General features: G+C 38.3%; 1 protein-coding gene across 2 annotated transcripts; it reads left to right on the top strand.

The window, feature by feature from the left end:
* Positions 1-4071: 4071 nt before the first annotated feature.
* On the top strand, positions 4072-22276 carry slc5a5 (solute carrier family 5 member 5). 2 transcript variants are annotated; one of them, XM_084354843.1, is made up of 17 exons: positions 4072-4157; positions 6338-6719; positions 7644-7709; positions 7919-7970; positions 9696-9763; positions 10470-10624; positions 10746-10886; positions 15122-15251; positions 15556-15644; positions 16230-16342; positions 16615-16685; positions 16978-17064; positions 17792-17994; positions 18103-18200; positions 19932-20017; positions 20451-20507; positions 21135-22276. In XM_084354843.1, the coding sequence occupies exons 2-17, from the start codon at positions 6378-6380 to the stop codon at positions 21231-21233; spliced, it is 1857 nt and encodes a 618-aa protein (XP_084210969.1). In that variant the 5' UTR covers positions 4072-4157; positions 6338-6377; the 3' UTR covers positions 21234-22276. The 2 variants fall into 2 exon arrangements, with proteins under 2 accessions (XP_084210969.1, XP_084210970.1); XM_084354844.1 differs by lacking the exon at positions 20451-20507.
* The last annotated feature ends 301 nt before the right edge of the window (positions 22277-22577 follow it).

Raw genomic sequence — 22577 nt, 5'->3', positions numbered from 1 at the left:
TAATAACAATAATAAAGAAAACTATGCAACAACAAAAGAAACATTGTATCGGCCAAGAACTTTTGACCCCTCTCCTTGGAAACCTTAAAATTTTAACCCCACACTAAGAATACAGAATACGATAAAAAAAAAGAAAGTGAAAAAGAAAGAAAGACAAACATCGTTTCTCTTCATCAATTCATTGCTTTTATATTGTGGGTTGTATATAACATCACAGCTTCTGTGGGCTACAGAAACGGACCTTTCATTTAGAAAAACGGATTGATTAAGAATAAAATCTTCATTGGCTTCTCGGTGGGAGAAATCAGTGCAAAACATGCAAACATTTTTGATGTTCAGGTGCTGTTCTAAAGTAATGTATGTCTTAATTATTGGAGGGAAAGCAAGTGGGGAAAAAACAACAAACAAAGAAAACAGAAGAAAAAAAACAGAAAAATAAAGTATAGAGAAAGAGGTATACGCCATATTAAAACACATAAGGCAACAAGCCACAACGAGCCACACTGAACTTAGTGAGTCAGTCCTGCGCAGAAACTCATCTGACATTACAGGAAGAGAACCAGCTGACAGCTGTGGTTTCCTTGTTTAACAGTATGGGCTACAGCAGTTTCCTGTTAAGCAGTCAGAGAACCACCTGAAGTGCAAACATAATTTAATATTTGGATTACATTTTCCTTTAATTACTGTTTTTTTACCTCCTGATCCCTGTCATAGTTTTTTCCCACTTTTTTTTGTTTTTGGTTTTTAACTTTTTTTTTTTAACATGTTTGTGTATTTTTAAAATAGCCTACACATTAAATAATATTTTGGTAAACATAGTGATACATAAACAGTCCTTCGTTTGAGCATCAGACATCAAAACAAATGTCCATAAAGTTTTCAAACTTAACCCACTACTTCTCTATGTGCTCAATATGATTCAGAGGAAGTGTTTTGCTAAAATCCGGCCAATGACTCATCTTCCAGTAGAGATTTAGATCACTGATGATCAAACAACATGACAGCATATTGAGATGGATCGTTTGTGAAGCGTTGAGCATACTGATGGACAGCGGAGGACTTTATTACGATGCAGGAGTAGTCAGAGATGTTTCTGGCTGAATTCAAGCTGTCACAATTTCTAGCATGAAAAATGTAAACCTCCTTAGGTGTAGGTTAAAAGTTAATACTGGATCACAGGTTAAATTGCAGTTTAAAGTTTTGGTGCCATAGAATTAAATTTATCTTTATAGTCAAAACTAAACTGAGGTTTAAAGAATGTTTTATATTTAATCTTTTTTTCATTTTAAGCTATATGTTAAAGTTATTTAATCTTTAAAGTTATAACCTGATTTAATCGCTTTTCTTTTTTAAATAATCCTTATTGGTGCAACCCAGCTATAATCTTTGTCTTTGTTTGTTTGTGTTGGCAAATTTAGTTTTAAGCGTGTAAGCATGCTAACATGAGCAAACTAGCTCTAGAAACAAAAAGTACAGCTGAGGCTGAGATATTTTAGCCTGGACCAAATGATGAAAGACCAACCGAGTCTGGGCTGGATCCAGGCATAGGCATTTGTAGGCACATGCCTGGGGCCTCCCTGCCACTAGGGGGCCAGTAATGAGGGGGAAAGAACATCAACTACCTTCATTAAATAATGTTGAACATATATTTCAAAATATTTTAAAAATCTGAAAAGAGTTCAAACTTTATTCCAGTATTTATGTATGTAATATTTTTCTTTAAACATACACAACATTAACATTATGTACAGGAAGAAGTTTTTAAGTGGTTTCACCTCTTCAAACATCAGGAGAAAGTATCTGTAAATGTATGTTTTCCGTTTAAATATCTAAATCTGAAAAAGTAAAGACACATTAAAATGAAATGTAAAATGCATATAAATGAAATGTATAACATATGACTATACATTTCCTATAAATATGTGACTAACCAACTGCAATTTGAATGCAGAAATAATAAACTAACACATATATACCTAACTAAATAGACCCTTTTCACAGCAGACATTTTGACTTCACAAAGCAGGAAAAGCACAGGTAGAGTTTCTAACATTAGTGACGGCTGGATTCCATTCAGGTGAACTTGATCCAGGGCTCTGGTTTTGTGCATGCTCACTCTGATATGGCTTACTGGGCCACTTAATAGAATATAGCCATCGTTAATGTTATTGGTGACCTGTGCTTTTCCTGCTTTGACAAGTCAAAATGTCTGCCGGGAAAACGGTCTATTAATGAGATTGATATTCATATGGCGGGTTAAGTTTTTGTTTGTTTACCAAATATCAAAATATGTCTATAGTCTGTGTAATCTATCCATTTAATCCAGCCTGTCTAGAGCCATGCTGCTAGTGGGATTCAAGAGATTGAAAACAAACTTGAATATCCAGTTGTGTCAAGCCAATTACCTTAAAACTCCTGAGCATATTGACATTGGTGCTGCCTTGAGTGTTGAACTTTGTACACCTATTTCTAGCACCTCCCTCAGGTCAATCAGTCAACAGCACCAGCATGATCTCAGGTATAATCACTCTTCAGAATACATATGATCCATTTGAGGGATTTTTGTAAATTTACAAGAAGTAGGGGGTCATTTTTAGAAACTGTCAGCCCTTGAGATGATGGTTGTAATTGTTTGGTGTGGTTTGTTGTGGTCATACATCACCTGAGAAGAGGAGGAGGGAGTGATAATCAGTGTCTACAAGGAAGTGGGATGATGGAGAATTTGTTATTTCACCCGTCCTCAGGTCAAATCCACCTGTTCAGAACAGTCGATCACTGAGAGGTCACGTCACTCTAATTATAATACCTATAAGTATAATGGCTGGCAGCCTGCTGGAACTGGAAGTCACCATGTCACTTTTCACAGTGCTGTGAAGAACCTTCGCTGTTTTGATGCTCATGCAATCTGAATGAACTGGATCACAGTGTTCCCGTTGCAACATGACGCTTCGTCATGCTTGAATTCTTAAAAACAAGAAGCAGAAACCTCGTTAAAGATTCTGGATGAACTAAAGTGATCTCTTTGACTTGGTTAGCCAACACCTAAACAGCGTGCAAACTGTATGATCTTTAACCTTTATTTCGTGAGAAATGCTTTTATAGACTTATGGATTTTACATTATGTCCGCTTTATGATTTACTTTATCTGATGCCGTCTAACTGCTTGTGCTGCCATGTGTCATCCCATCAAGGGTATGAATTCTTGTTTGGAAGATTTTGGATGAACTGAAGTCTGATTTCTTTGTTTTAATTCGCAAACAAACTAAATAGCTTGCGAACTGTATGATCTTTAACCTGTAGTTTGAGAAAAATACTTTTATAGACTTGATGATTGATTTACTATCTCTGATGCCGTCTAACTGCTTATGCTGCCATGTGTTATGCCATCAAGGGTGTGAACAACAACACAGCAATACTTCATCTATAGCCTCCCTAAGGTGGCAGCCAGCAGCCACTTAGCTTAGTTTAGCACAAACTCCTTACCAGCACCTCAGTGTTTAACCTGGTCAAGGACAATTCCACATTTTTATGGGGTGTTATCTACCCAAGTGTTTTCGGGCAGGTAGCAGGAACTTTCTTTTTCCTTATAGAGAAATATTCTGGCACATAACCCCCTGTAAAACAAGGTACAATGTAAATATGTGAAGATGTGAAATCTCTCCACCAAGTGACACCTTTTCCTGTTTTAGTGTCAGACTGGTCCCACAGAGTATTTAGGCTAAAATATGGTGAGCTGAAATAATACAAGATAAAGAATAAAAGATAATACAGGCAAGGAAAAGAATGATAACGTCATAAACACATTATCATGAAAACACACACACACACACACACACACACACACACACACACACACACACACACACACACACACGGGTTCCCAGTCCTTCCAGCCACTTCACCATCCTTATGTTTTTGGTCACAGACTGTCAACTTCCGACTGCACTCATGACACACCCACCCACCACACACACACACACACACACACACACCTGAGCGGAGGAACCCGCCACGGGAATTTTTGCGGTGCACGCACGCCTTACGCGTGCGTGCACGCTCATGGAGACGCAGCAGCTGCTGAGCATTTAAAGGGCTGTCAGCACATTCCTGTTACGACCAGCGGGAGAAACTGGACTTCATGGAGTAGCACACCAGTGGTGAGTCTTTGGACATTTTATTCAGTTATGATTAGGAGAAAAAAAAATGCAGATTTATTGTCGGCAGCAGGTAAAAACAAGTGTTTCAACCTGATGACCACATTTTAGCTGCGGCTTCCTGTCCTGTCAGCCGAATCAGACGCAATAATAGACCTTATTCACATATTATAGATTATTCACCTCCTAAATGAAAGAATATTGAGTTATAGCACCACCATAGACTTATACAGGCTACTCTGAGCATGTTTCTAATCAAACTGAAACATTTTGCTCTAATTTGAGATCGCACTTTCTCCAATTCTTTATTCTTTACAATGGAGAGACAACAAAATAAATCATTCAAGGGAAATAAAAAGAAATTAAAATATACATAAATACATATTTATAATTGATTTAATTCGATGTCGTATGAAAGCACTCAGTCCTATGTTGTAAATTAATGACTTTAATTGCTGCATTGCTGGAGCTTTCTTTATGCAGCATATGTCAACAGCCCATATGAGCTTCTTTCATGTCAGGTTCAGATGTGGTTAGAGGACGTTACATCTGCAGTAAACACTGGGGAATGATGGGTCAATAGAAATAGTTGATTGCATTATTTTCTTTGATTGTTGGGAGAAGACCAACCTGACCTGCATGTCAAAGCCAGGTAATTTGTATACCCATTCATACCCACTGATCAAGACACCTTTGCTGTTGTTTCACTGAGAAAAGATTAAATTACAGAGTTGATGAGAAGTGGGAAATGTTTTCATCAAGAAGACCTGTCATGTTTTTTTTTTTAATTCTAAATGATTAATTAAATGTGGAAAAATATTATACATTCATTACATTTTTTTGCAGGAAAAAGTCCATTTGTTTCATTGTTTTAGTCTCATTCCCAGTGTATCTTTCCTGTGTACAAGCAGCTAAAAGTTAGGAGATTGTGATCACTAGTAGTACTAAAGAGTAATGTTTTTATGAGCAGGTCCAGTTTTTATTTTTCACGCACAACAAGATATGCTTTCCCAACAAGAGTTTTTTTTCCACTTGTTGAGTTTGTGTCAGTACTGAGCCTGGAAGCACAACAATGAGCCATGAAGGGATGATGAGAGGAGGAAGAAGGAGGAAGAAATGGGAAGAAGGTTTAATATAACCTACATATGAAATGTAAACTTCCCTGGACCTCGTTTAAAGGTTCTCTGCGGAGCTTTTGACCACCAGTAGCTCTACTGAGCGATGTTTTCACAGGTGGGTTTTGTTTTAGTATATTAGCAGCATGATAAACATTCTTCCCACCAGCTATTCCAGTGATCAACAGTTTTTGGCATTGACGGGCAATGACGTGTAGCAGTGCACCAACAAAGACGTAGAAGAAGAAGACTGCAAGCAAGAAACATGGCTGTAAAAACAACAGATCAAAGATATTCAAAAAAATTGACTTTGTCTTGGAAGGAAAATGCGTTTGACATCTGGGTTTTCCATATGGTTTTGTGGAGCGCCTCGGTGCAAGTATCAGGTGTTGTTATGGGGATTAATTAACTAAACTGTAAACAGGTTGTCTGACATGAACCTTGGGGAAATGTGAGCTACAGATCTATTTATTCTATTTAAATAGTTATATAAACGTGCTGAGTAATATTGAATAAAAATCTAAATGAGGTACGGTAGCCTTTGCTTTTCAATAAAGGGAAAGCACAACACAACTCTTCACTTCCAACAACTTCCAGCCAAAACAGGAAAATTAAAGATCTCTCACTTTTACAACCATCAGTACATACACATGATGTCCAGCCTACACTTTCATATTTAGGTTCACAGTAGTTGGTTGACCAAATGAATTTACATTTGGGATAAAGGAACCCTTGTAGATATTCTGTATCGTCTCCGGGGTGTGTTTTGTCATTTATGATTGACAGGGCTTATCTGTGCTGTAAAGATCATCTAGCTGCTTCTGTTGCCGTCCTATTATCCCCCCTGCTGTCTTAACAAACCTATGATGCCTAAACCTTATCATGGTGGAACACATGTTAAAAAGATGTCAAAAACACACAATGTTTTTTGGTGAGAAAAACTGAATGTAAACTGAACTTTTTTTGTTTACATAACATGATTTATTTATGTGAAAGTAACAAATGTCATGCCTTGTGTCTGCATCAGTTGTTGCATGGTCACTAATCGACTTGCATTCCCTCTGACAGATCTATCAAACAACGAGGCAGAGAGCATCGAAGTAAAATCATGGAACAGCAGTCCTTCGTCTGGGCTGACTATGCAGTCTTTGCTGCCATGCTGTTGGTCTCCATGGCCATCGGACTCTTCCAGGCCCTGAGGAAGAGCCCGAACGAGGCCACGGCTGACGACTTCTTCACCGGGGGTCGGAGCATGCCGGCAGTACCTGTTGGCCTGTCTCTCTGTGCCAGTTTTATGTCAGCCGTCCAAGTTCTGGGTGTTCCTTCTGAAGCTTTTCGCTACGGCTTTAAATTCCTCTACATGTGCCTCGGACAGAGCATCAACTCCCTGCTGACAGCTTTTCTATTCCTGCCAGTTTTCTATCGACTGGGCATCACAAGCACCAATCAGGTCAGAATGGGCTTCTAGCTAGTTTAATATGTTTTCATGTAATCTGTCAGCAAAGATCTAGAGATTTAAATTTTGGATTGTTTAGAAATAATAAAAACTGTTAACAAACAGCAGGTTTTCACAGTAAATTCTCACGGTGAAGTACTGTAATTGTGCTTTTGACATGTATGGCAGGTAACTATTTGGAATAATACCATCAGCTGCCTTAAATTCGAATTTGAGTGGTATCTGAAGCCACCGTTAAAAAAAACAAACAAACTTAAAAATGGTACATTACAAGGAAATACTGTATTAGGTTACTGCACCATACAGCAATTTAGTGATAAAATATTGTAGGCTTACAACAGGCTTACATGCTAGCATGTTACCAGGCCTACAAGTGGTCTAACAAGGCTCCCAGGCTAACATGCTAACAAGCAATATGGTTGGGTTAACGTGAAAACACAGCACATTGCTGTAATATAACTGTAAATTTACTGTAAACTTGTATATTTACAATAACTCCAGATGCCTATTACAATAACATAGTGTAATTCTACATCAAAATAATGTATTTACAGTAACATTATCTCTGTGTTACAATAGAAACACAATATATTACCGTGATTCCCATCTATATTACTCTAAATAATATCAGTATAGTACTGTGAATTTACTGCAATTATTATCTGCTGTCAAATTATTAGTTTTTGATGGACTTCTGAGAGTTTGATATGAGGGTTTAAACAAACTAAACATAATATAATGAAGCATTGAGTATTATTCACTGAACATAGCGTACAAAAAGGGTCAGGATTTCTCTGACACGATGATGAAATGCACCTGTGGGTCATTAAAATGATGAATATAAGAGGTGAGGAAGGATGAGCTATGCATGCAGAGATACTCCGCCGTGTTATAACTCTAGCCGTCTGCCTGTCACAGTACCTGAAGATGAGATTTGGCCGAGGGATGCAGCTGTTGGGGAGTATCCAGTTTCTTGTTGCGACGGTAAGAAAGACATCTCTGTGTTCTCCGATACTCTTCAGTGTTAAAGGCGAAATCATGTTCAGTGCTCATACTGTAACTTCATGCAAATATTTGGTTTGGTTTGGACTCAGTCATCTCCAGGCAGACATTTTTGTAGTGCCCACAAACTGATAATGAAGTCTAAAACTACCTGAGCCCAGTGATTGTCACTGTTGTTTCCTCTTTCTTAGCTGCTTTACACAGGGATCGTCATCTATGCACCCGCCTTGATCCTCAGCCAAGGTAGGAGGATCTTCCTGAAACCCATTTGTCTTGAAATGTTATCAATTATTCATATGTTGAACTGGAATAAGGAAATAAAATCTTGTGTATATTCTCTGCATTTGTGGTTACAGATTGTTTGTTAAGAGCATTTTCTGTCCTTGATTAAGCCCAAGGTGAAAGAAAAATTAACTAAACCATGAACAGGATGTTTGAAATGAACCTTGGAGAAATGTGAGCATTGGATGTATTTATTCTATTTAGATTATTATGCAAAAGTGCCAAAGTGATATTGAAACCCCACTGAAACGTATAGTGTGATGAGGTTTGAGGAATTTTACATAAATATTTTCAAAAACCTGAGAATGAATATTTGATAAAAACCCAAATTAAGCATGTTAGCTTTTGCTTTGCAATGCATTCCTAGGTAAAGCACAATAAACTTTTTCTTGAAGGTTAAAGTTAGAATCTTTAAGACTTATTACACTGTAAAATTCTGATTCTTCAAAATTACCAAATAAAGTAGACTAATAAAAGTTGTTTAGCTCATACAGTTTTCTGACTTTTTTAAAGTAATGTCAACTTTTAAAATGTACAGTGTGTCAGGAAACTGCAGGAGTTATGTTTGAAGTTATCTGAGAAAAACAATGACCACATTTGCTTGCACTCATAAACTCATAAACCGATCATTATCTGATTTATGGAGTTACCAGATTATTCAAGTGCTCATGTAAACAGCCTAAGGCGATATGCTTAATGATAGAAAGCTGTTATCAGATTATGAGAAATCCAGTAAACACACCTGGTTTTTTGCTCAATGTCACCTTTAAATAGTTTATCCACCAGCACAGGTGTAGAGATTTTATACACACTATGGATTTACAGAAGAACGATACCTGCAGGTGCTGGATGAGATTTAGATGACAAAAATAATGTGATATTGGAAGACAACAGTCAATCGTGAGTTCGGTATTACCACGTTATATGTTTGATCACACAGAGACACATCGCTTGAAAAAATGTTGTTTTCTTATGGTACGGTGCGTCTTGCAGGAGCTCCTCTCATGTGCTCCAGCTAATTACGTATGATGACCTGATGCGCCGCGCTGTTTTTGCGCTTTTAAAGTGACTGCATCTGTTGTGACGAGTCTCTTTGTGATCATTAGATCCTTGGACTAAGGCTTTGCAGCCTGCGAGTAATAATAATACATTTAAAACATTATAACGAGTCATTTTTATAAGATGTGTCGGCACATCAAGACCCATCATGACCCTCATCATGAATACAAGGATCCAACAGTGAAGTCCAGATTATTAAATTCTGTAACATATGTGAAAGTGAACCTCATAGACCGTTGCTGATTGCTACAGTTTAAGTTTTCTCTTCCATCCTGATATTACCAATATTGTCATTTCCAAACCAAACACTACATGTATTTGCTTAGCACACAACCACACCAAAGCAAAGTTTAACCTCATTCTTCATGCGTGAAAACATTTTCATTTGAACAGCAAAAATTTAAATAATGGTTCGTACGGAACTGCTGCAGGGCAGACAAAGATTTATACATTGTTTTCAACAAAGGGCTTTCAACATCACACATTTTGAAAATAAAAGCCATTCAGAATGTGGTGATGTGCTGTCAATGACTTGTCATTTTCTGTAGTTTAAAAATAAATGTTAAAATAAAGGGATATTCTGTATTGAAACACTCTAAGAACACCCGTTTCACTTTTTAATTTCAGCTACTGGACTCAACATGTGGGTGTCTCTGTTTTCTACTGGGTTTATTTGCACCCTGTACACCACACTGGTAAGATCTTTTTTTTATTTTCATGTCATCAAACCAGCACAGCACTTTGCGTAAATCAAGAGGTTTCTGTTCAGAGTCCCATCATTTCTAAATATGCTGTTTCCTCGACCTTGATGATTTTATCATAGCTGGATTGTTAGACCTTCAACCAGTGTTGCAGTTAGATATAGCAGTTCATGTTTGCTTGACCTAACTAAGAACTACTCATGCGTCTACCCAAAGTGATATTAGTCTGTGTTTTTAGGGTTGTTTCCTGGAGTTGGTTGGGAGCGCGATGCCACACCTGCATTTGACGATTGTTGAAATTTCAAAAGACAATACGACAAGCGTGCCCACTTTAATTTGCCTTCTTCAGCTCTTTTCATACATACAAACAACTTCAAAACTATGAGGATTGATACTGGAGGATAGAATTTTTTTATTTTTTTGCAACATTTTCTGAATTTGAGCAATTATCGTGTCTCGCCTCAGAAAGGATTACTTTTATAACATTACAAATGTATCGTTGGCTGGAAAGAACTGCACTGTGTTTCTCCTGGAAGAACCATATGTTCAGTTATCCAAATGCAGTGCAATGTACTGCAACACCCATGCCAGCCGTAGACGCTTTAGTAGAACAGCATAAGCGATGAATGCATTCTGCCCTTCAGTTTTTTGTAAAAGTCTCATGCTGTGGTCTGTCTGTCTCTCCCATAATGTCTAACAGGGTGGCATGAAAGCCGTGATCTGGACTGATGTGTTCCAGATTATTGTCATGTTTTCAGGCTTTGTGGCCATTTTTATCCACGGCACAGTTCAGGTTGGTGGTCCTGCACGGGTACTGGAGATCGCCATCAATGGATCACGGATTAATTTTAACAAGTAAAAACACTGTTATTTTTTTTCCATTTCGACACATGACTATGAGTGCACAGTAAGTACATTGAAATGTACTAAATACTGTACTTATTACGTTGATTTATTGTATAATGTTTTCCAATAGTTTTGATGTTGACCCGCGGCAGCGCTATACCTTCTGGAGCCTGACTGTCGGGGGTGCAATGGTATGGCTGTCCATGTACGGGGTAAACCAAGCTCAAGTCCAGCGCTACATCTCCTGCAGAACAGAAAGACAGGCCCAGTGGTGAGTTGAGACCTGTTTGTGATTCATAAAAAGTTCTAGCTCTTCAAGATTTACTATATCAGGTGTTTATGCAATTAAAAAGCTTCCATGAATTGAATTTAGTATGCTGCTCATTTTCAGATTCATATTTTTATTTTGGGGGGAAGATGAAACAGAGAGAGATGAAACATCTTTAAAAAAAATTGAACAAGTCCAGTTGCCTACGATATAACACTTAGAATCACTGAGCATTAAGTTTTCCTCGAAAAGACATTAAAAAACAGTTACAGGCATCCAACTTATGACCGTAATATTTGGTTTCCTTCAATGAGGTTTAACATTCAGTTCAGACCAGAAATCTGGACTAAGATGCACAAAAATATTTCTAGTTTAATAGTTTACGGTGAGTAAAGTTTCGTTTTGCGGGAACATTTTACTACTTCTTCATGATATCTTCAGATAGGTGCGTGAAGAATTATGTGTTGGTTGTTGCAGCCAACAAAAGAGAAATTGGTGTGCTTTGCTCGCACCTCTGACAACACTGTGTTACTGGAGCCAGTGTTAGCAAGGAAATAACACCGGAAGCTGGAAGATGGATTTGATAAACTAGGGTCACCTAGCTTCAGGACAAGAGAGAGGAAGGTCTTTTCTCTAGACACACCAGAGACACATTTTTTTTTTTGAAAAACCTTAAAAAGTGTTCTTTGCTTAATATGTGACCTTTATATCACAAAGGAGACACACAGAAGTGACATTACTGGTAGCCACTGAGTCCTCAACAAGCTTTTGAAATAACTAAACTGACCCTCTCTTTCAATAGCAAATTAGGGAAATTATTGTTCTGACATTAGGTAACTCGGAACCGTTTTTTAATAAAGAAACTTAATATTTCGTAACCTGGGGCTTCCCATAACCTGAAGTACATTTTTGCAGTTCATGCAAATAATCCAGGGCTCAGCTGATGCCAGCACATGCCACAGCATCAAAACTGGTTTTCCCTGCACAGTTTGTAAACTGTGATGAAACTTTAGCTATAACATTCCCTCTGTGTCACACATGTATATTGTGGCATGTGCTTTTAGGTTTTGATGTCTTTGGAAATGCCTGTTAAGTTGGATGTCATGCTAGTTTGCTTGGTCAAGTTAACAAAGTTAGGGTGTGACAGGTCATGGTGTTGACTCCTTGAACATAACACAGCTAAAATGAAATTGGGGAAGTTGACGCTGCAGGGTAAACTGTTTAAGTTCGCTCTTCTGGTCTGGCAGGTACAGTAGTATGGGATAAACAAGAGACATGATGACGTTGAAGGACATCTAGGCAACACCACATAATATTTACCAAGCTGTTCTTTTTCAAACCATTGTTTTAATAGAAGGTGGAGTATTTGATAGTCAAGTTAAAGAACAGGGTTTCATTATTTAAACGGCACATCATCACGTTGTTTCTTATATGTTGACTTACCAATTTACTGCCTGTTTACCTTGGCTGCTTTGGATTCAGAGGCATTTCAGTCACAAGTTTCTTGTAAGGGTGTTGAAACAATGGTTGTATTCATTTATACACACACACACACACACACACACACGCACACACACACACACACACACACACACAAAGATACTAGAATAAATAACTGTGGGTTTGGGGAGGTGTCCATAGAGACTGCATAAGAACAGGGTCTAGAAGTTTGTGCTACACCCCTGGAAATGGACTGGTATGAGGTATTAATGAGGGAATGGAATGCAGATGAGGAGGTGAGGTTTAGCTGAAATAAAAGGCAGCAATGGGTTAATTGAAAGGGCAAGAAAAGGTCGCTGTATCTCCAAGAGTTAGAGATGGGCATTTTATCACATGTACCATTTATTTTTGTAGGCCAACCCGGAAGTTAGCCTTGCCCTGGTTTCCTCGTAAAAAGCCTGTGGGATTTTTCCATTGGTTTTTGGAATATCGCCGAAAAATATGATGATATTTACACATTTTGTTCAGCAAGATAATCTGCACAGGCGAATTTAATAGCTCAAAGTGAAAAACGTTATAAACACACAACATTGCGGTCGCCTGATTTAAACATCACCGCTACTAAAAGTCTTATTACACAATTACTATGCACGTTTTTTGTAAATTGATCTACAAGTCGTAAAGTTACAATTTGAATAATTTGTAACAAAAGTTGGTCTTGTAAAGACGGACTAGTGAGGAGATGAGTATCCGTGTTCGGTGTGATGACGTTTAATGTCTGTAACAACTCAAATCTCATTTAGCCACTTAACTGCCGTTTTTAAGACAAGTTGGCGCTTTATGATTACATTGTGGGACATTTAATAATGTATTAATGTCGTAGAACAAAACATGTAAATGTGCAAAGATGCGAACCGATTTCCGGATTTTAGGACAACAGGCTCCACCACTTCTAAGTGCTGTATACTGGACTGGTTTCAGTTACTTGAAGACGTTTCCCTTCTCATCCAAGAGGCTTCCTCAGTTCTAACTAACTGGAGGGGAGTTGCAGGCTTTTAAACTCTGTGTGGGAGTGTCCTTACAGAGTTGGTTATGTCATGTGTGAAATCTGAGTATCAGAGTCGTTAGCGCCACTTGTGAGTTGTTGACCCAAATGGCATTCCATATGGGATGTTAGGGCGAGGTGAGCCCAGGTGTGAACATCCCACATGAAGGCCGGGCTGGGTGGCTGTAGCTCAGGAGGTAGAGCCGGTCGTCCAGTAATCGGAAGGTCACTGATTCGAATCCTTGGCTCCACTGGCTGCATGTCGAAATATCCTTGAGCAAGATACTGAACCCCAAGTTGTCCCTGATGAGCAGGTCGGCGGCACCTTGCATGGCATCTTTGCCATCAGTGTATGAATGTGTGTGTGAATGGGTGAATGTAGAGTGCGTCAAGCGGTCAGTAGACTGTAAAAGCGCTATAGAAATGCAAAAGTCCATTTACCATTTAGTAACAGATGTTTTTTCCATGTGATGGAATTTGCTTATGCGATACTTCACTGGAATATTATTTCCCGTTGTTTGCATTAGAACTACTCATCTTTACTCAGTTATGGTGTCTTGCACACAGAGCAACTGGGCCAAGTGCGAGTGCACCCTAACTCCCTTTGGTGTGGGCTTTTTCACTTTGTCGACCTTTTACATGCACAAAAATGCAACATTTTTACGCCACATTTGTCTCCAGGCAATCCAAGGCCAAAAGATATGATGTACTCCTAGGCAGACAGTCTCCTTTTAGATTGTGTTACATATGAAGTTAAGATCACACAGCGTCACTTAGGGTAGGTAAACTTAGTTTCTAGTTTAGTTTTCAATAGTCAATAGAATCCTTACATATGTATAGATGAGTGAAGAGAAACCTTATTTGGATACTTAGTAGGTCTTGTGGATCTGGTAAGGGTTAAATACTCCCCATCCAGGAAGCTGCCTTCAGAATTGGTCTGGCACAACACAGTGTTCTCACATGTAATGCTTATGCCTAATCTCCTCGATCAAGCTTAATAAATGTTTCAGCGCAATACATCCAAGTCTCCTGAACCTCTTCCAGAAACAAGTTGACCAGTTCTCAAGAATTCTTTCATTGTGACGTTATTGTGAAGTAGCACACAACAAGGCGCTGCACATATAACTGACCAATGATCCATCGTGCACTGCTTTTAAATCCCCCTGTACTCCTCTGCCAACTCTCCCTCTGCTCTCCAAGTGGCCTGTAAACTGAGGATTAGTGGATTAGGAGTGAGGGAAAGTGGAACTAATAATGAAAGGCAATAATGACACAAGAGGCAGAGCAGGAAATGTGAAAAAATGAGACTTATCATGGGGTGGTGTAGGTCAATGGTTGTGACACATTGTCACACTGGGACACCTGATGGCATTTCCCTCTTGTACAGCTGACTTCTGAGGAAGGACATGGTTGAAGTTAATGTGGATTTTTTGAAAGGGTTTAAGTCACCACTCCTTTCATTTTGACTTCACAAATGAATGACATGAATCCATGAATCTCCGGCTGAAGCTGACTACTTCTGTATGTTGCCAGTCAAGCCTTTCATCAATACGCACCTTATTTCTCACAAATGACAATAAAAGGATGGAACAGTCCTCCAGGTTTTGTGCTTGAAATCATAGATTTTACGATTACAAAACTATCATCAGGCGGTTTGAAGGTGTATTTTTTCCCGACCTGCTAAATGAGTAAATAGTGAAAAAGCAGAAGACGAACATCAAACCCTAGAGTGAAGTTTGCTTTTATTTTCCAGGGCGCTGTGTGTGAACCAAGTGGGCCTGTGTCTGATTGTGGGCAGTGCAGCAACCTGTGGAATCGTCATGTTTGCTTATTACATCAACTGTGATCCACTGAAGTCTGGGAAGATTTCTGCCCCTGATCTGGTACTCAAGACACTGCAGAATAAATATTTATAATGATCCACAACTAGAGCATGATTCTGTGAAGGGTTTTGACAGCTGATGCCAATACTGTTATTATTAATTACAGATTCAGATTAAAAAATCATGAATAGGGTAAAAAATTTATCTTTTACTGTTTGGTGAGTCAAGACAGAGAGAAAATGATTACTTTACAACATGAACAATGATTTTATTTTATCCAGTGAAGAACAACTTGAAATAGTTTATAATTGTGCAACACAAATATTAACTTTTCCACTCTCCCCCTCTCTCTCGTCTGATGAAGTATATGCCGTACTTCGTTTTGGAAATATTCAAAAGCCACCCTGGCTTTCCAGGCCTTTTCCTCGCCTGTGCTTACAGCGGGACTCTCAGGTATTTCGATCTTGGTTTCTAAACTAAACTTAGTCTCCCACTTACATAACAGGGAACCAGCAGTGGAAAAAAATAAGCAGTAAGATATTTAGATGGTAAGAAGTATAATTTTGAGGTAACTGAAAGTATTTATACTCAGGTTAAATACATAACCTCAAAAATTATACTTTGTACGATCTAAATATATAACTTATACATTCATACATACATTTGAGAGGAAATTTTTTGCAATATATATCTACTTTTGATACTTTAAGAACATTTTTCTGCTGATACTTTCATTATTATTCATTACTATTGAATATTTTTACATAATGGGATTGGTACTTAAATAAACAACATGAGAACTTCTTCTGTCACTACAGGAAACTTATTCCATCAATCACAATATGTAGAGTTTTGGAAATGTAAACTGTTTTCAGCCTCTAGTCGTAGTATCAAAAGGCAGATACCCTTGCACACTGTTGTCTGATTGACTCTATATTTTGTGAACTAACCACTAACTGACCAAAGAGAGAATATTAATAGTGGGTAAACCTGACCAGTGAGCAGTGAGGTGGAGTTACTGGCCTGTCTTTATTACAGCACGGCCTCTACAAGTATCAATGCAATGGCTGCAGTAACGATGGAGGATCTGCTGCGACCCTATCTGCGCCACATGACCCAGAGGAAACTGATCCTTATTTCCAAAGGACTGTGTAGGTTGATTCTCATGTAAAAGTCCACTAAATTGAGTTGTTTTACTCCAGCATGAACTCTTAAAACCACTTTTATTTTAAACCCTGACGACAATCATGATATCAGACAGAAAACTGCCACTTGATTTCCAGCAACTATAGAGCACAAATCATATTTTATCAGTTTCAAATTGACTCATGAGTAGATGATGCCACTTCCTGTTTATTTTGAAACCAGGTTAAATGCAAAAGGAAACATTTTCACAGGTCATTATTTTCTCTTCTTCTCTCAGCGTTCCTGTACGGAATTAGTTGTATCACCGTAGCTGCTCTCTCCTCCCTCCTGGACTGGGGAGTACTTCAGGTATTATGTATAAATATTACTATATTACATAATATTTATATCAGTTGTGCAATCTCCAGTGCATTGTAAAAATGTAGCTTTAAAGGTGCTTTAAATGGAACACAGTAACCCAATAATAATAGTTAGAGCAAGAATTAATGAAGCTAAGCTAATTAATTTTCTGACCTCTGGGCTGATGAGCAATGTTTCAGACTGAACTACAGAATAAGATTTGAACTCTGTAATAACTGTAATAAAGTCTCAGCGGTGTGTTTGGTTACTTTTCCTGAACTGCTTTTTTTTCTCTATTCAGGGCTCGTTTACCATCATGGGTGTGGTCAGCGGGCCGATACTGGGCGTGTTTATTTTGGGGATGTTTTTTCCAGCAACAAACAAGCTGGTGAGTGGATTGATTTGTCCTGCGTTTGACACCGCAGTTTGTTCGTCCATTCTCTTGAGAAAACCCATGAGAGATTTTCATAATGGACAGACCTTTAAATCATTTCAAAGTAAAAGCCAGAAATGAGGAATTTGGTCTAAAAGAAATAAAGAAAGAAAGAAAGAAAGAAAGAAAGAAAGACATGGCTGCCAACGTTGATTTTGTTGCCCCTGATCACAAATATTACAACCAAACTATGACTCCTAAAGAAAAAGGGATGTAACTGGTGGGAAAAAAACAAAAAAATTTCAATGAATCCTGAATTACTGTTAGACGTCACGTTTGGATTCATTTAAATGCATTTCCCATAGAATCTCCTGCTTTGTGTCATTACTAAACCACTGCTATCCGTCTGTTCTGTAGAATTTCTGTCCCACCCAATTTATTAAGGAAGTTCATACTTTCGTTATTAGTCACGATATTCCTTATTGACTCCGTGTTTACTGTTTCATTTCTTGATTTTAAGAACGTCACTATGGAAAGCCAAACAAAGACATTTAAAATCATTAACTTGACACCTCATTCATACAACTTTCACAGCAAACAGCCAGGTTTTCTGGAAATCACCCTTTCCCTCACACAAAGCCGACCTCAAACAACTTGCATCTACAAAGACCAACCTTCTTTATGTACTGCTTCCCATTTGCCCCAAATTTCCTTCTAATAAAAGTTGTTCTTGGTCTTTCAGGGGGCGTTCTCAGGAATAACACTGGGCTTCTGTGTCTCTATGTGGCTGGCTATTGGCTCAACTTTTTACCCGCCCAGCGAGGAGACCATGGGTGTCCTGCCCAGCTTCACAGACGGGTGTGGACCCAGCAACATTACGCTGAATAGCAGCCCTACCCCGGACCAAGACTCCATCTCCGTTCCGCTTCGCCCTAATATCGAGGGGTCAGTGAGTTCTTTATTGACGGATCATGTCAGATTAAATAGAGAAAACATGTCCTGACATTGTACAAGACACGTTGCAGCAATAAAACAGTCTTTTTCCCAAGCTAGGGGCCTGCACAACTTCTACTCCATGTCCTACCTCTACTTTGGTGCCATGGCGACAAGTTCGGTTGTACTAGTTGGGCTGATAGTGAGCTATGCCACAGGTAAGATGATAAAGAGACTAAAAGAAAACTGCTGACACACCATGACATGATCATTCAGAAGACCTATGTTTATTCAAGCCAATAAACTACAATGAATAGCCAGTATTATAGATTTACCAACCTTCACTCAGCGCACGACAGCACCATTGTCCTGCAATAAAATCTTGTAATGTTCCATTTTTATGAATCAGGAAGCCGTGATTCAACTTAGGTATGAACGTATTTCTCAGGGGTCAATGCAGGTTCATCAGTCAATAAGCCTCTGCGTACACGCGTACACGCGCGCACACACACACACACACACACATACAGTACAGTGATAGAATGAGGAGTTGTTGAAATTATACACCCAATGGGCTTGAAACAATTTGAACCAACAACTGTAGCCAATTCCAAATTAAAATGATACAAAATAATTATTTTTGGCTCATTTATAAATCAGTTTTGTTTTCAGAAAAAACCTAATATGGCTAATTCATTCATTCAATAATGCAACAAATTTAGCTAGGCTATATGGTTCAAACCCAGTGTACTTCACACACTGTTGTGAAATTACTGTGATTCAAGTATCATTGTATCTTTGTGCTAATTCCCTGCCAAGTTCCTCCTGATATATTTCTCAGATGGTCCTCACATGCCATGTCACATTAGGATCTCTATAGCTGGGTAATTTACCTACAGTTGCAGGATCTAGTCTTGGGATTGCCCTATCTGAAGCATACTCTATTAGAGCTCTCCCTGTAGGTTGCCCTGGCTCATCTGGGATCTTAACAACTTTTGCAACATCTCCATTAACTTTAAAGAAGTCTGTGGTTTCTTTTTCTGAGTATAAAACGTCAATGCCAGTTACATACAGGCAATTTTGTCCACGTAAATCATATCTGTTACAAAGGTCCATTTTTTTCTGTTCGATATTTTCTTCACACTACGTCTAGTAATATCATGTATTGGTGTTGGTGTGAGACTGAAGTATCCACTATAGTTAAATAATCAAAAAGGGAATACTGCTTTCAAATACACCAAATATCTCCTGCCCTCTAGCTCGGCACTTTTGTAACCCACTTGGCACAGGTAGCCAAGTTTAAAGGGCGGATCTAAGTGTCTAGGTTCTAAGAGGAGACTGGCGCACGATGAAACAGTGATGTACAAAATGACATATCTTAATGCCTCCCTTAATAATAACTCACACCAACAACAGAATACTTTTATGTTTAACTGTAGAATAGTCTCAACAAAAAAAGAGCTGGGATACTCAAAAAAAACACGCCGTTTGGACGGGTCAGCAGCTCCGTGGCTGTTGTATAACTCTTCTCTCCAGCTTCCAAGAATGTCTTCTTAGTTATCTTAGTTAGTTTCTACTCTATATATATATATATATATATATATATATATACTGTATATATATATATATATATACAGTATATGTATATATATACAGAATGAATAGCCAGTATTATAGACCCACCAACCTTCACTCAGTGCACGACAGCGCCGTTGTCCTGCGATAAAATCTTGTAATGTTGCATTTTTTATGAATCCAGGGGTCAGTGATTCATAGAAATGGAACATTGCAAGATTTTATTGAAGTATATATATACTGTATACATCATAACCCCAAAATTATACTTTGTACGATCATACGATCAGGAATCAGGAAGTATATATATATACTGTATATACTGTATATACATATATATATATACAAATGATGTTGTGTCTCTCTACACACAGGAGCAACAAAGAGGAGTCATATAAAAGAGGGCTTGCTATGGTGGGATCTGAACAAAAAGGAAGTAGAAGTCCCATCAAAGCGCAGAGTAAGTATGACTATCACCAGCTCATGACTTTCCCCCTTGTTTTATTGGTATAGATGCACTTAAAAGGACAACAGGAGGAACCAAACATCTGAATACATTTGGGAGATTATCTGTTTATCATCACGGGCCCGTTAACACACTGGACTTATTGGTTTACATTCTCTAGGTGTGTGTTTATTTTCCCCATTTAATGTGGAATTCTACCTGTTGCTCTTTATTTTTTCCACAGTCCAAACATGTGCATCTCAGACTTTAATAAGCTAATAAAGGATTTTGTTTCAAAATGTCATACATCCATTTTTTGATACAATTTTACAGCAAAACGTCCCAACAAAAACTCCTTTATTGCTGTTGATGGATCAGTTTGGAACAGATTTGTATTGATGCTGCATGTTTAAATGTTAATGTGTTTCCTGGCTGTGTTTGTTTTAAGACTGGGAAGATGTCCAGGATGTTTCCCTGCCATGTGAACATGAATAGGAATAGCCAGGTAAAAAGATTAATGAATAAATCATTATCTGTGATTATTTGCTAACAAAAATGTAGGCAAAATTTCAAGTCAGAGAAATCAGTCCCACTTTTGATCACCGCTTGGTGCTTGACGCGTGATTTTTCTTTAACTAGAAGCACACTATTGCTTAATTTCCACTGCATGGTGCTGCTCGGCTCTGCTAGGCTTGGATCGACTAAATCAAGCTGAGTTGAGACTGCAGACTACTGATGGATCGAGGAGAGTGTCGCTACTTGACTCATCTGTGCAAACCCACCGTTTTTAAAAAGCCAAGTTAGCATCAACACCAACCTGCAATTTTTCATTCACTCGAACCAGATTTGACATTTCACCGTCCCTTCCATCCTCCATTGTTACTGTGTTTGTGCTTTGAATGAGCCATACCATTCAGTGGAAATTGGACTTTAAGGTATGAATCTAATCTAATGTATGGCATGTCTACAGAAACTCTGAAGGGCTTTACCCAACAGCTACCAGAGTCTCAGCGCTGATTGATTTAAAAAAAAAAAAAATCATGATCGATCATGTGCACCTGGGCATTACTTTTCAGTACGTGTATGTTTCATTTTTATTGTTTTAAAACCAGAATCTTGGTATCTTTTGCAGGTAGACAAGGTGACCGTTAAACCACAGCTTGTGCCTTTGGAGGACCTGCATAAAGAAGAGGAAGAAGATGGGAATATTAAATCATCACTCAGGGTTTAGGTGTTGGACAACCAAAAGTTTTTATCCAAACTGTCACAGATGACTTTTATTTTTTATTTTTTGTTCATTTTTGTCTCTTTGTAGGTCTGCCTTACATTTGGAGGTAAAACAAATTACTATTTTTTCCCCTTACAATTTAAATGAAGGCCTTTATAATTGTGCCAAGGAAGGTGTAGACTATAATCAGATACCCTCTGTGGTTATTTAAATTCCTTTACTGTTGAAAGGCTCTTGTCTCTTGTCAGGACATCCATGCTGGTATGTCCCATATCTGTAGCAATGCCCACCTGCACTTCAGCCAGTGTTAATGGATATGTGACAGGCAGAGTCTGTGTTCGCATCAGCAGCTCTTGTTTCTTTCTTCTCCACTCTGAGTTCACGTCCTTTTATGATGTTACATGAAGCTGCCTCTTAAATGGACAATAAAGGGAGACATGGTTTGTTGGTTTGTTCGACTCCTATAAACATGAGATCTTCTTAGCAGTTATGGCTTTAAATATGAAGGGTAGTGACACTGTAAAGATTTCACAAGCATTTTCAGACACAATAGATCTTTAAAAACTTTCGAACTCATGGGTCATCACGAATTTCAGTCTACATAAATTCAGTCAGCTTCACTAGAGACCTGTTACACAAACATAAGCAGTAAGCAGCATCATTATCATCTATAATTTAAGGCAATTTGCCATAAAGAGCAAGGTAAACTCTACTCTGTCTGGAGTGAATGCAAAGAAGCAAAGGAAGAAGCATTAAAGGAAACTTCTGTTGTGAATAGTTTAGTACCTTGTGGGTCATTTTGACTCTGGTTGCCACTGTTCATGTAAGTCATATACTGTATGTAAGCCACTTGTTGGTTCCAGTATCAATGCAGGAAGATTAAAGTGAGATTAAAATTAAAAAACCAACACAATCTTTCTCTTGCAAATGAAAAGCTGAATTCTTAAGCAATAAAAGACACTGATGCCAAGTTCAATGTTGACTTTATGACTCTGCTCACCTAATCTACTGTTCTGCTGTCTTGGAATAAATCCCATGATTGCAAACACCATCTCTTTATTTTAGATACAGTTTTATGGTACATGTTTATCTTTTTTTGTTTCTGTCTGTGACTACATGCATATGTAACATCCCCAGTGTGCTGGAGATTGGCTGCCAAGAATGTTTTCACCCATATCCATTTGTTGGTTGGTTGGTTGGTTTGTCTGCAGAATTACACAAAAACTACTTAACGGATTTTCAGGAAGCATGGATGGAGGATGGATCTCAGCCCAGAAGACCTCGTTAACTTTTGGATGTGGCTCCGGCTTAAATGGGCTGATACAAGAATTTTTTCTCACCTTCTTT

The sequence above is a fragment of the Pagrus pagrus genome, assembly GCF_965226575.1.
Source record: "Pagrus pagrus genome assembly, chromosome: 6".
NCBI classification, from domain to species: Eukaryota; Metazoa; Chordata; class Actinopteri; order Spariformes; family Sparidae; genus Pagrus; species Pagrus pagrus.
Note: the sequence above shows the minus strand (reverse complement) of the source record. Positions and strands in the feature narration are given on the sequence as shown.

Coding starts and splice junctions, on each gene's coding strand:
- slc5a5 (XM_084354843.1), top strand. CDS start 6,378: ATGGAACAGCAGTCCTTCGTCTGGGCTGACTATGCAGTCTTTGCTGCC. Junction 10,625..10,745: donor TCACGGATTAATTTTAACAA/GTAAAAACACTG, acceptor GTTTTCCAATAG/TTTTGATGTTGACCCGCGGC. Junction 18,201..19,931: donor GATAGTGAGCTATGCCACAG/GTAAGATGATAA, acceptor CTCTACACACAG/GAGCAACAAAGAGGAGTCAT.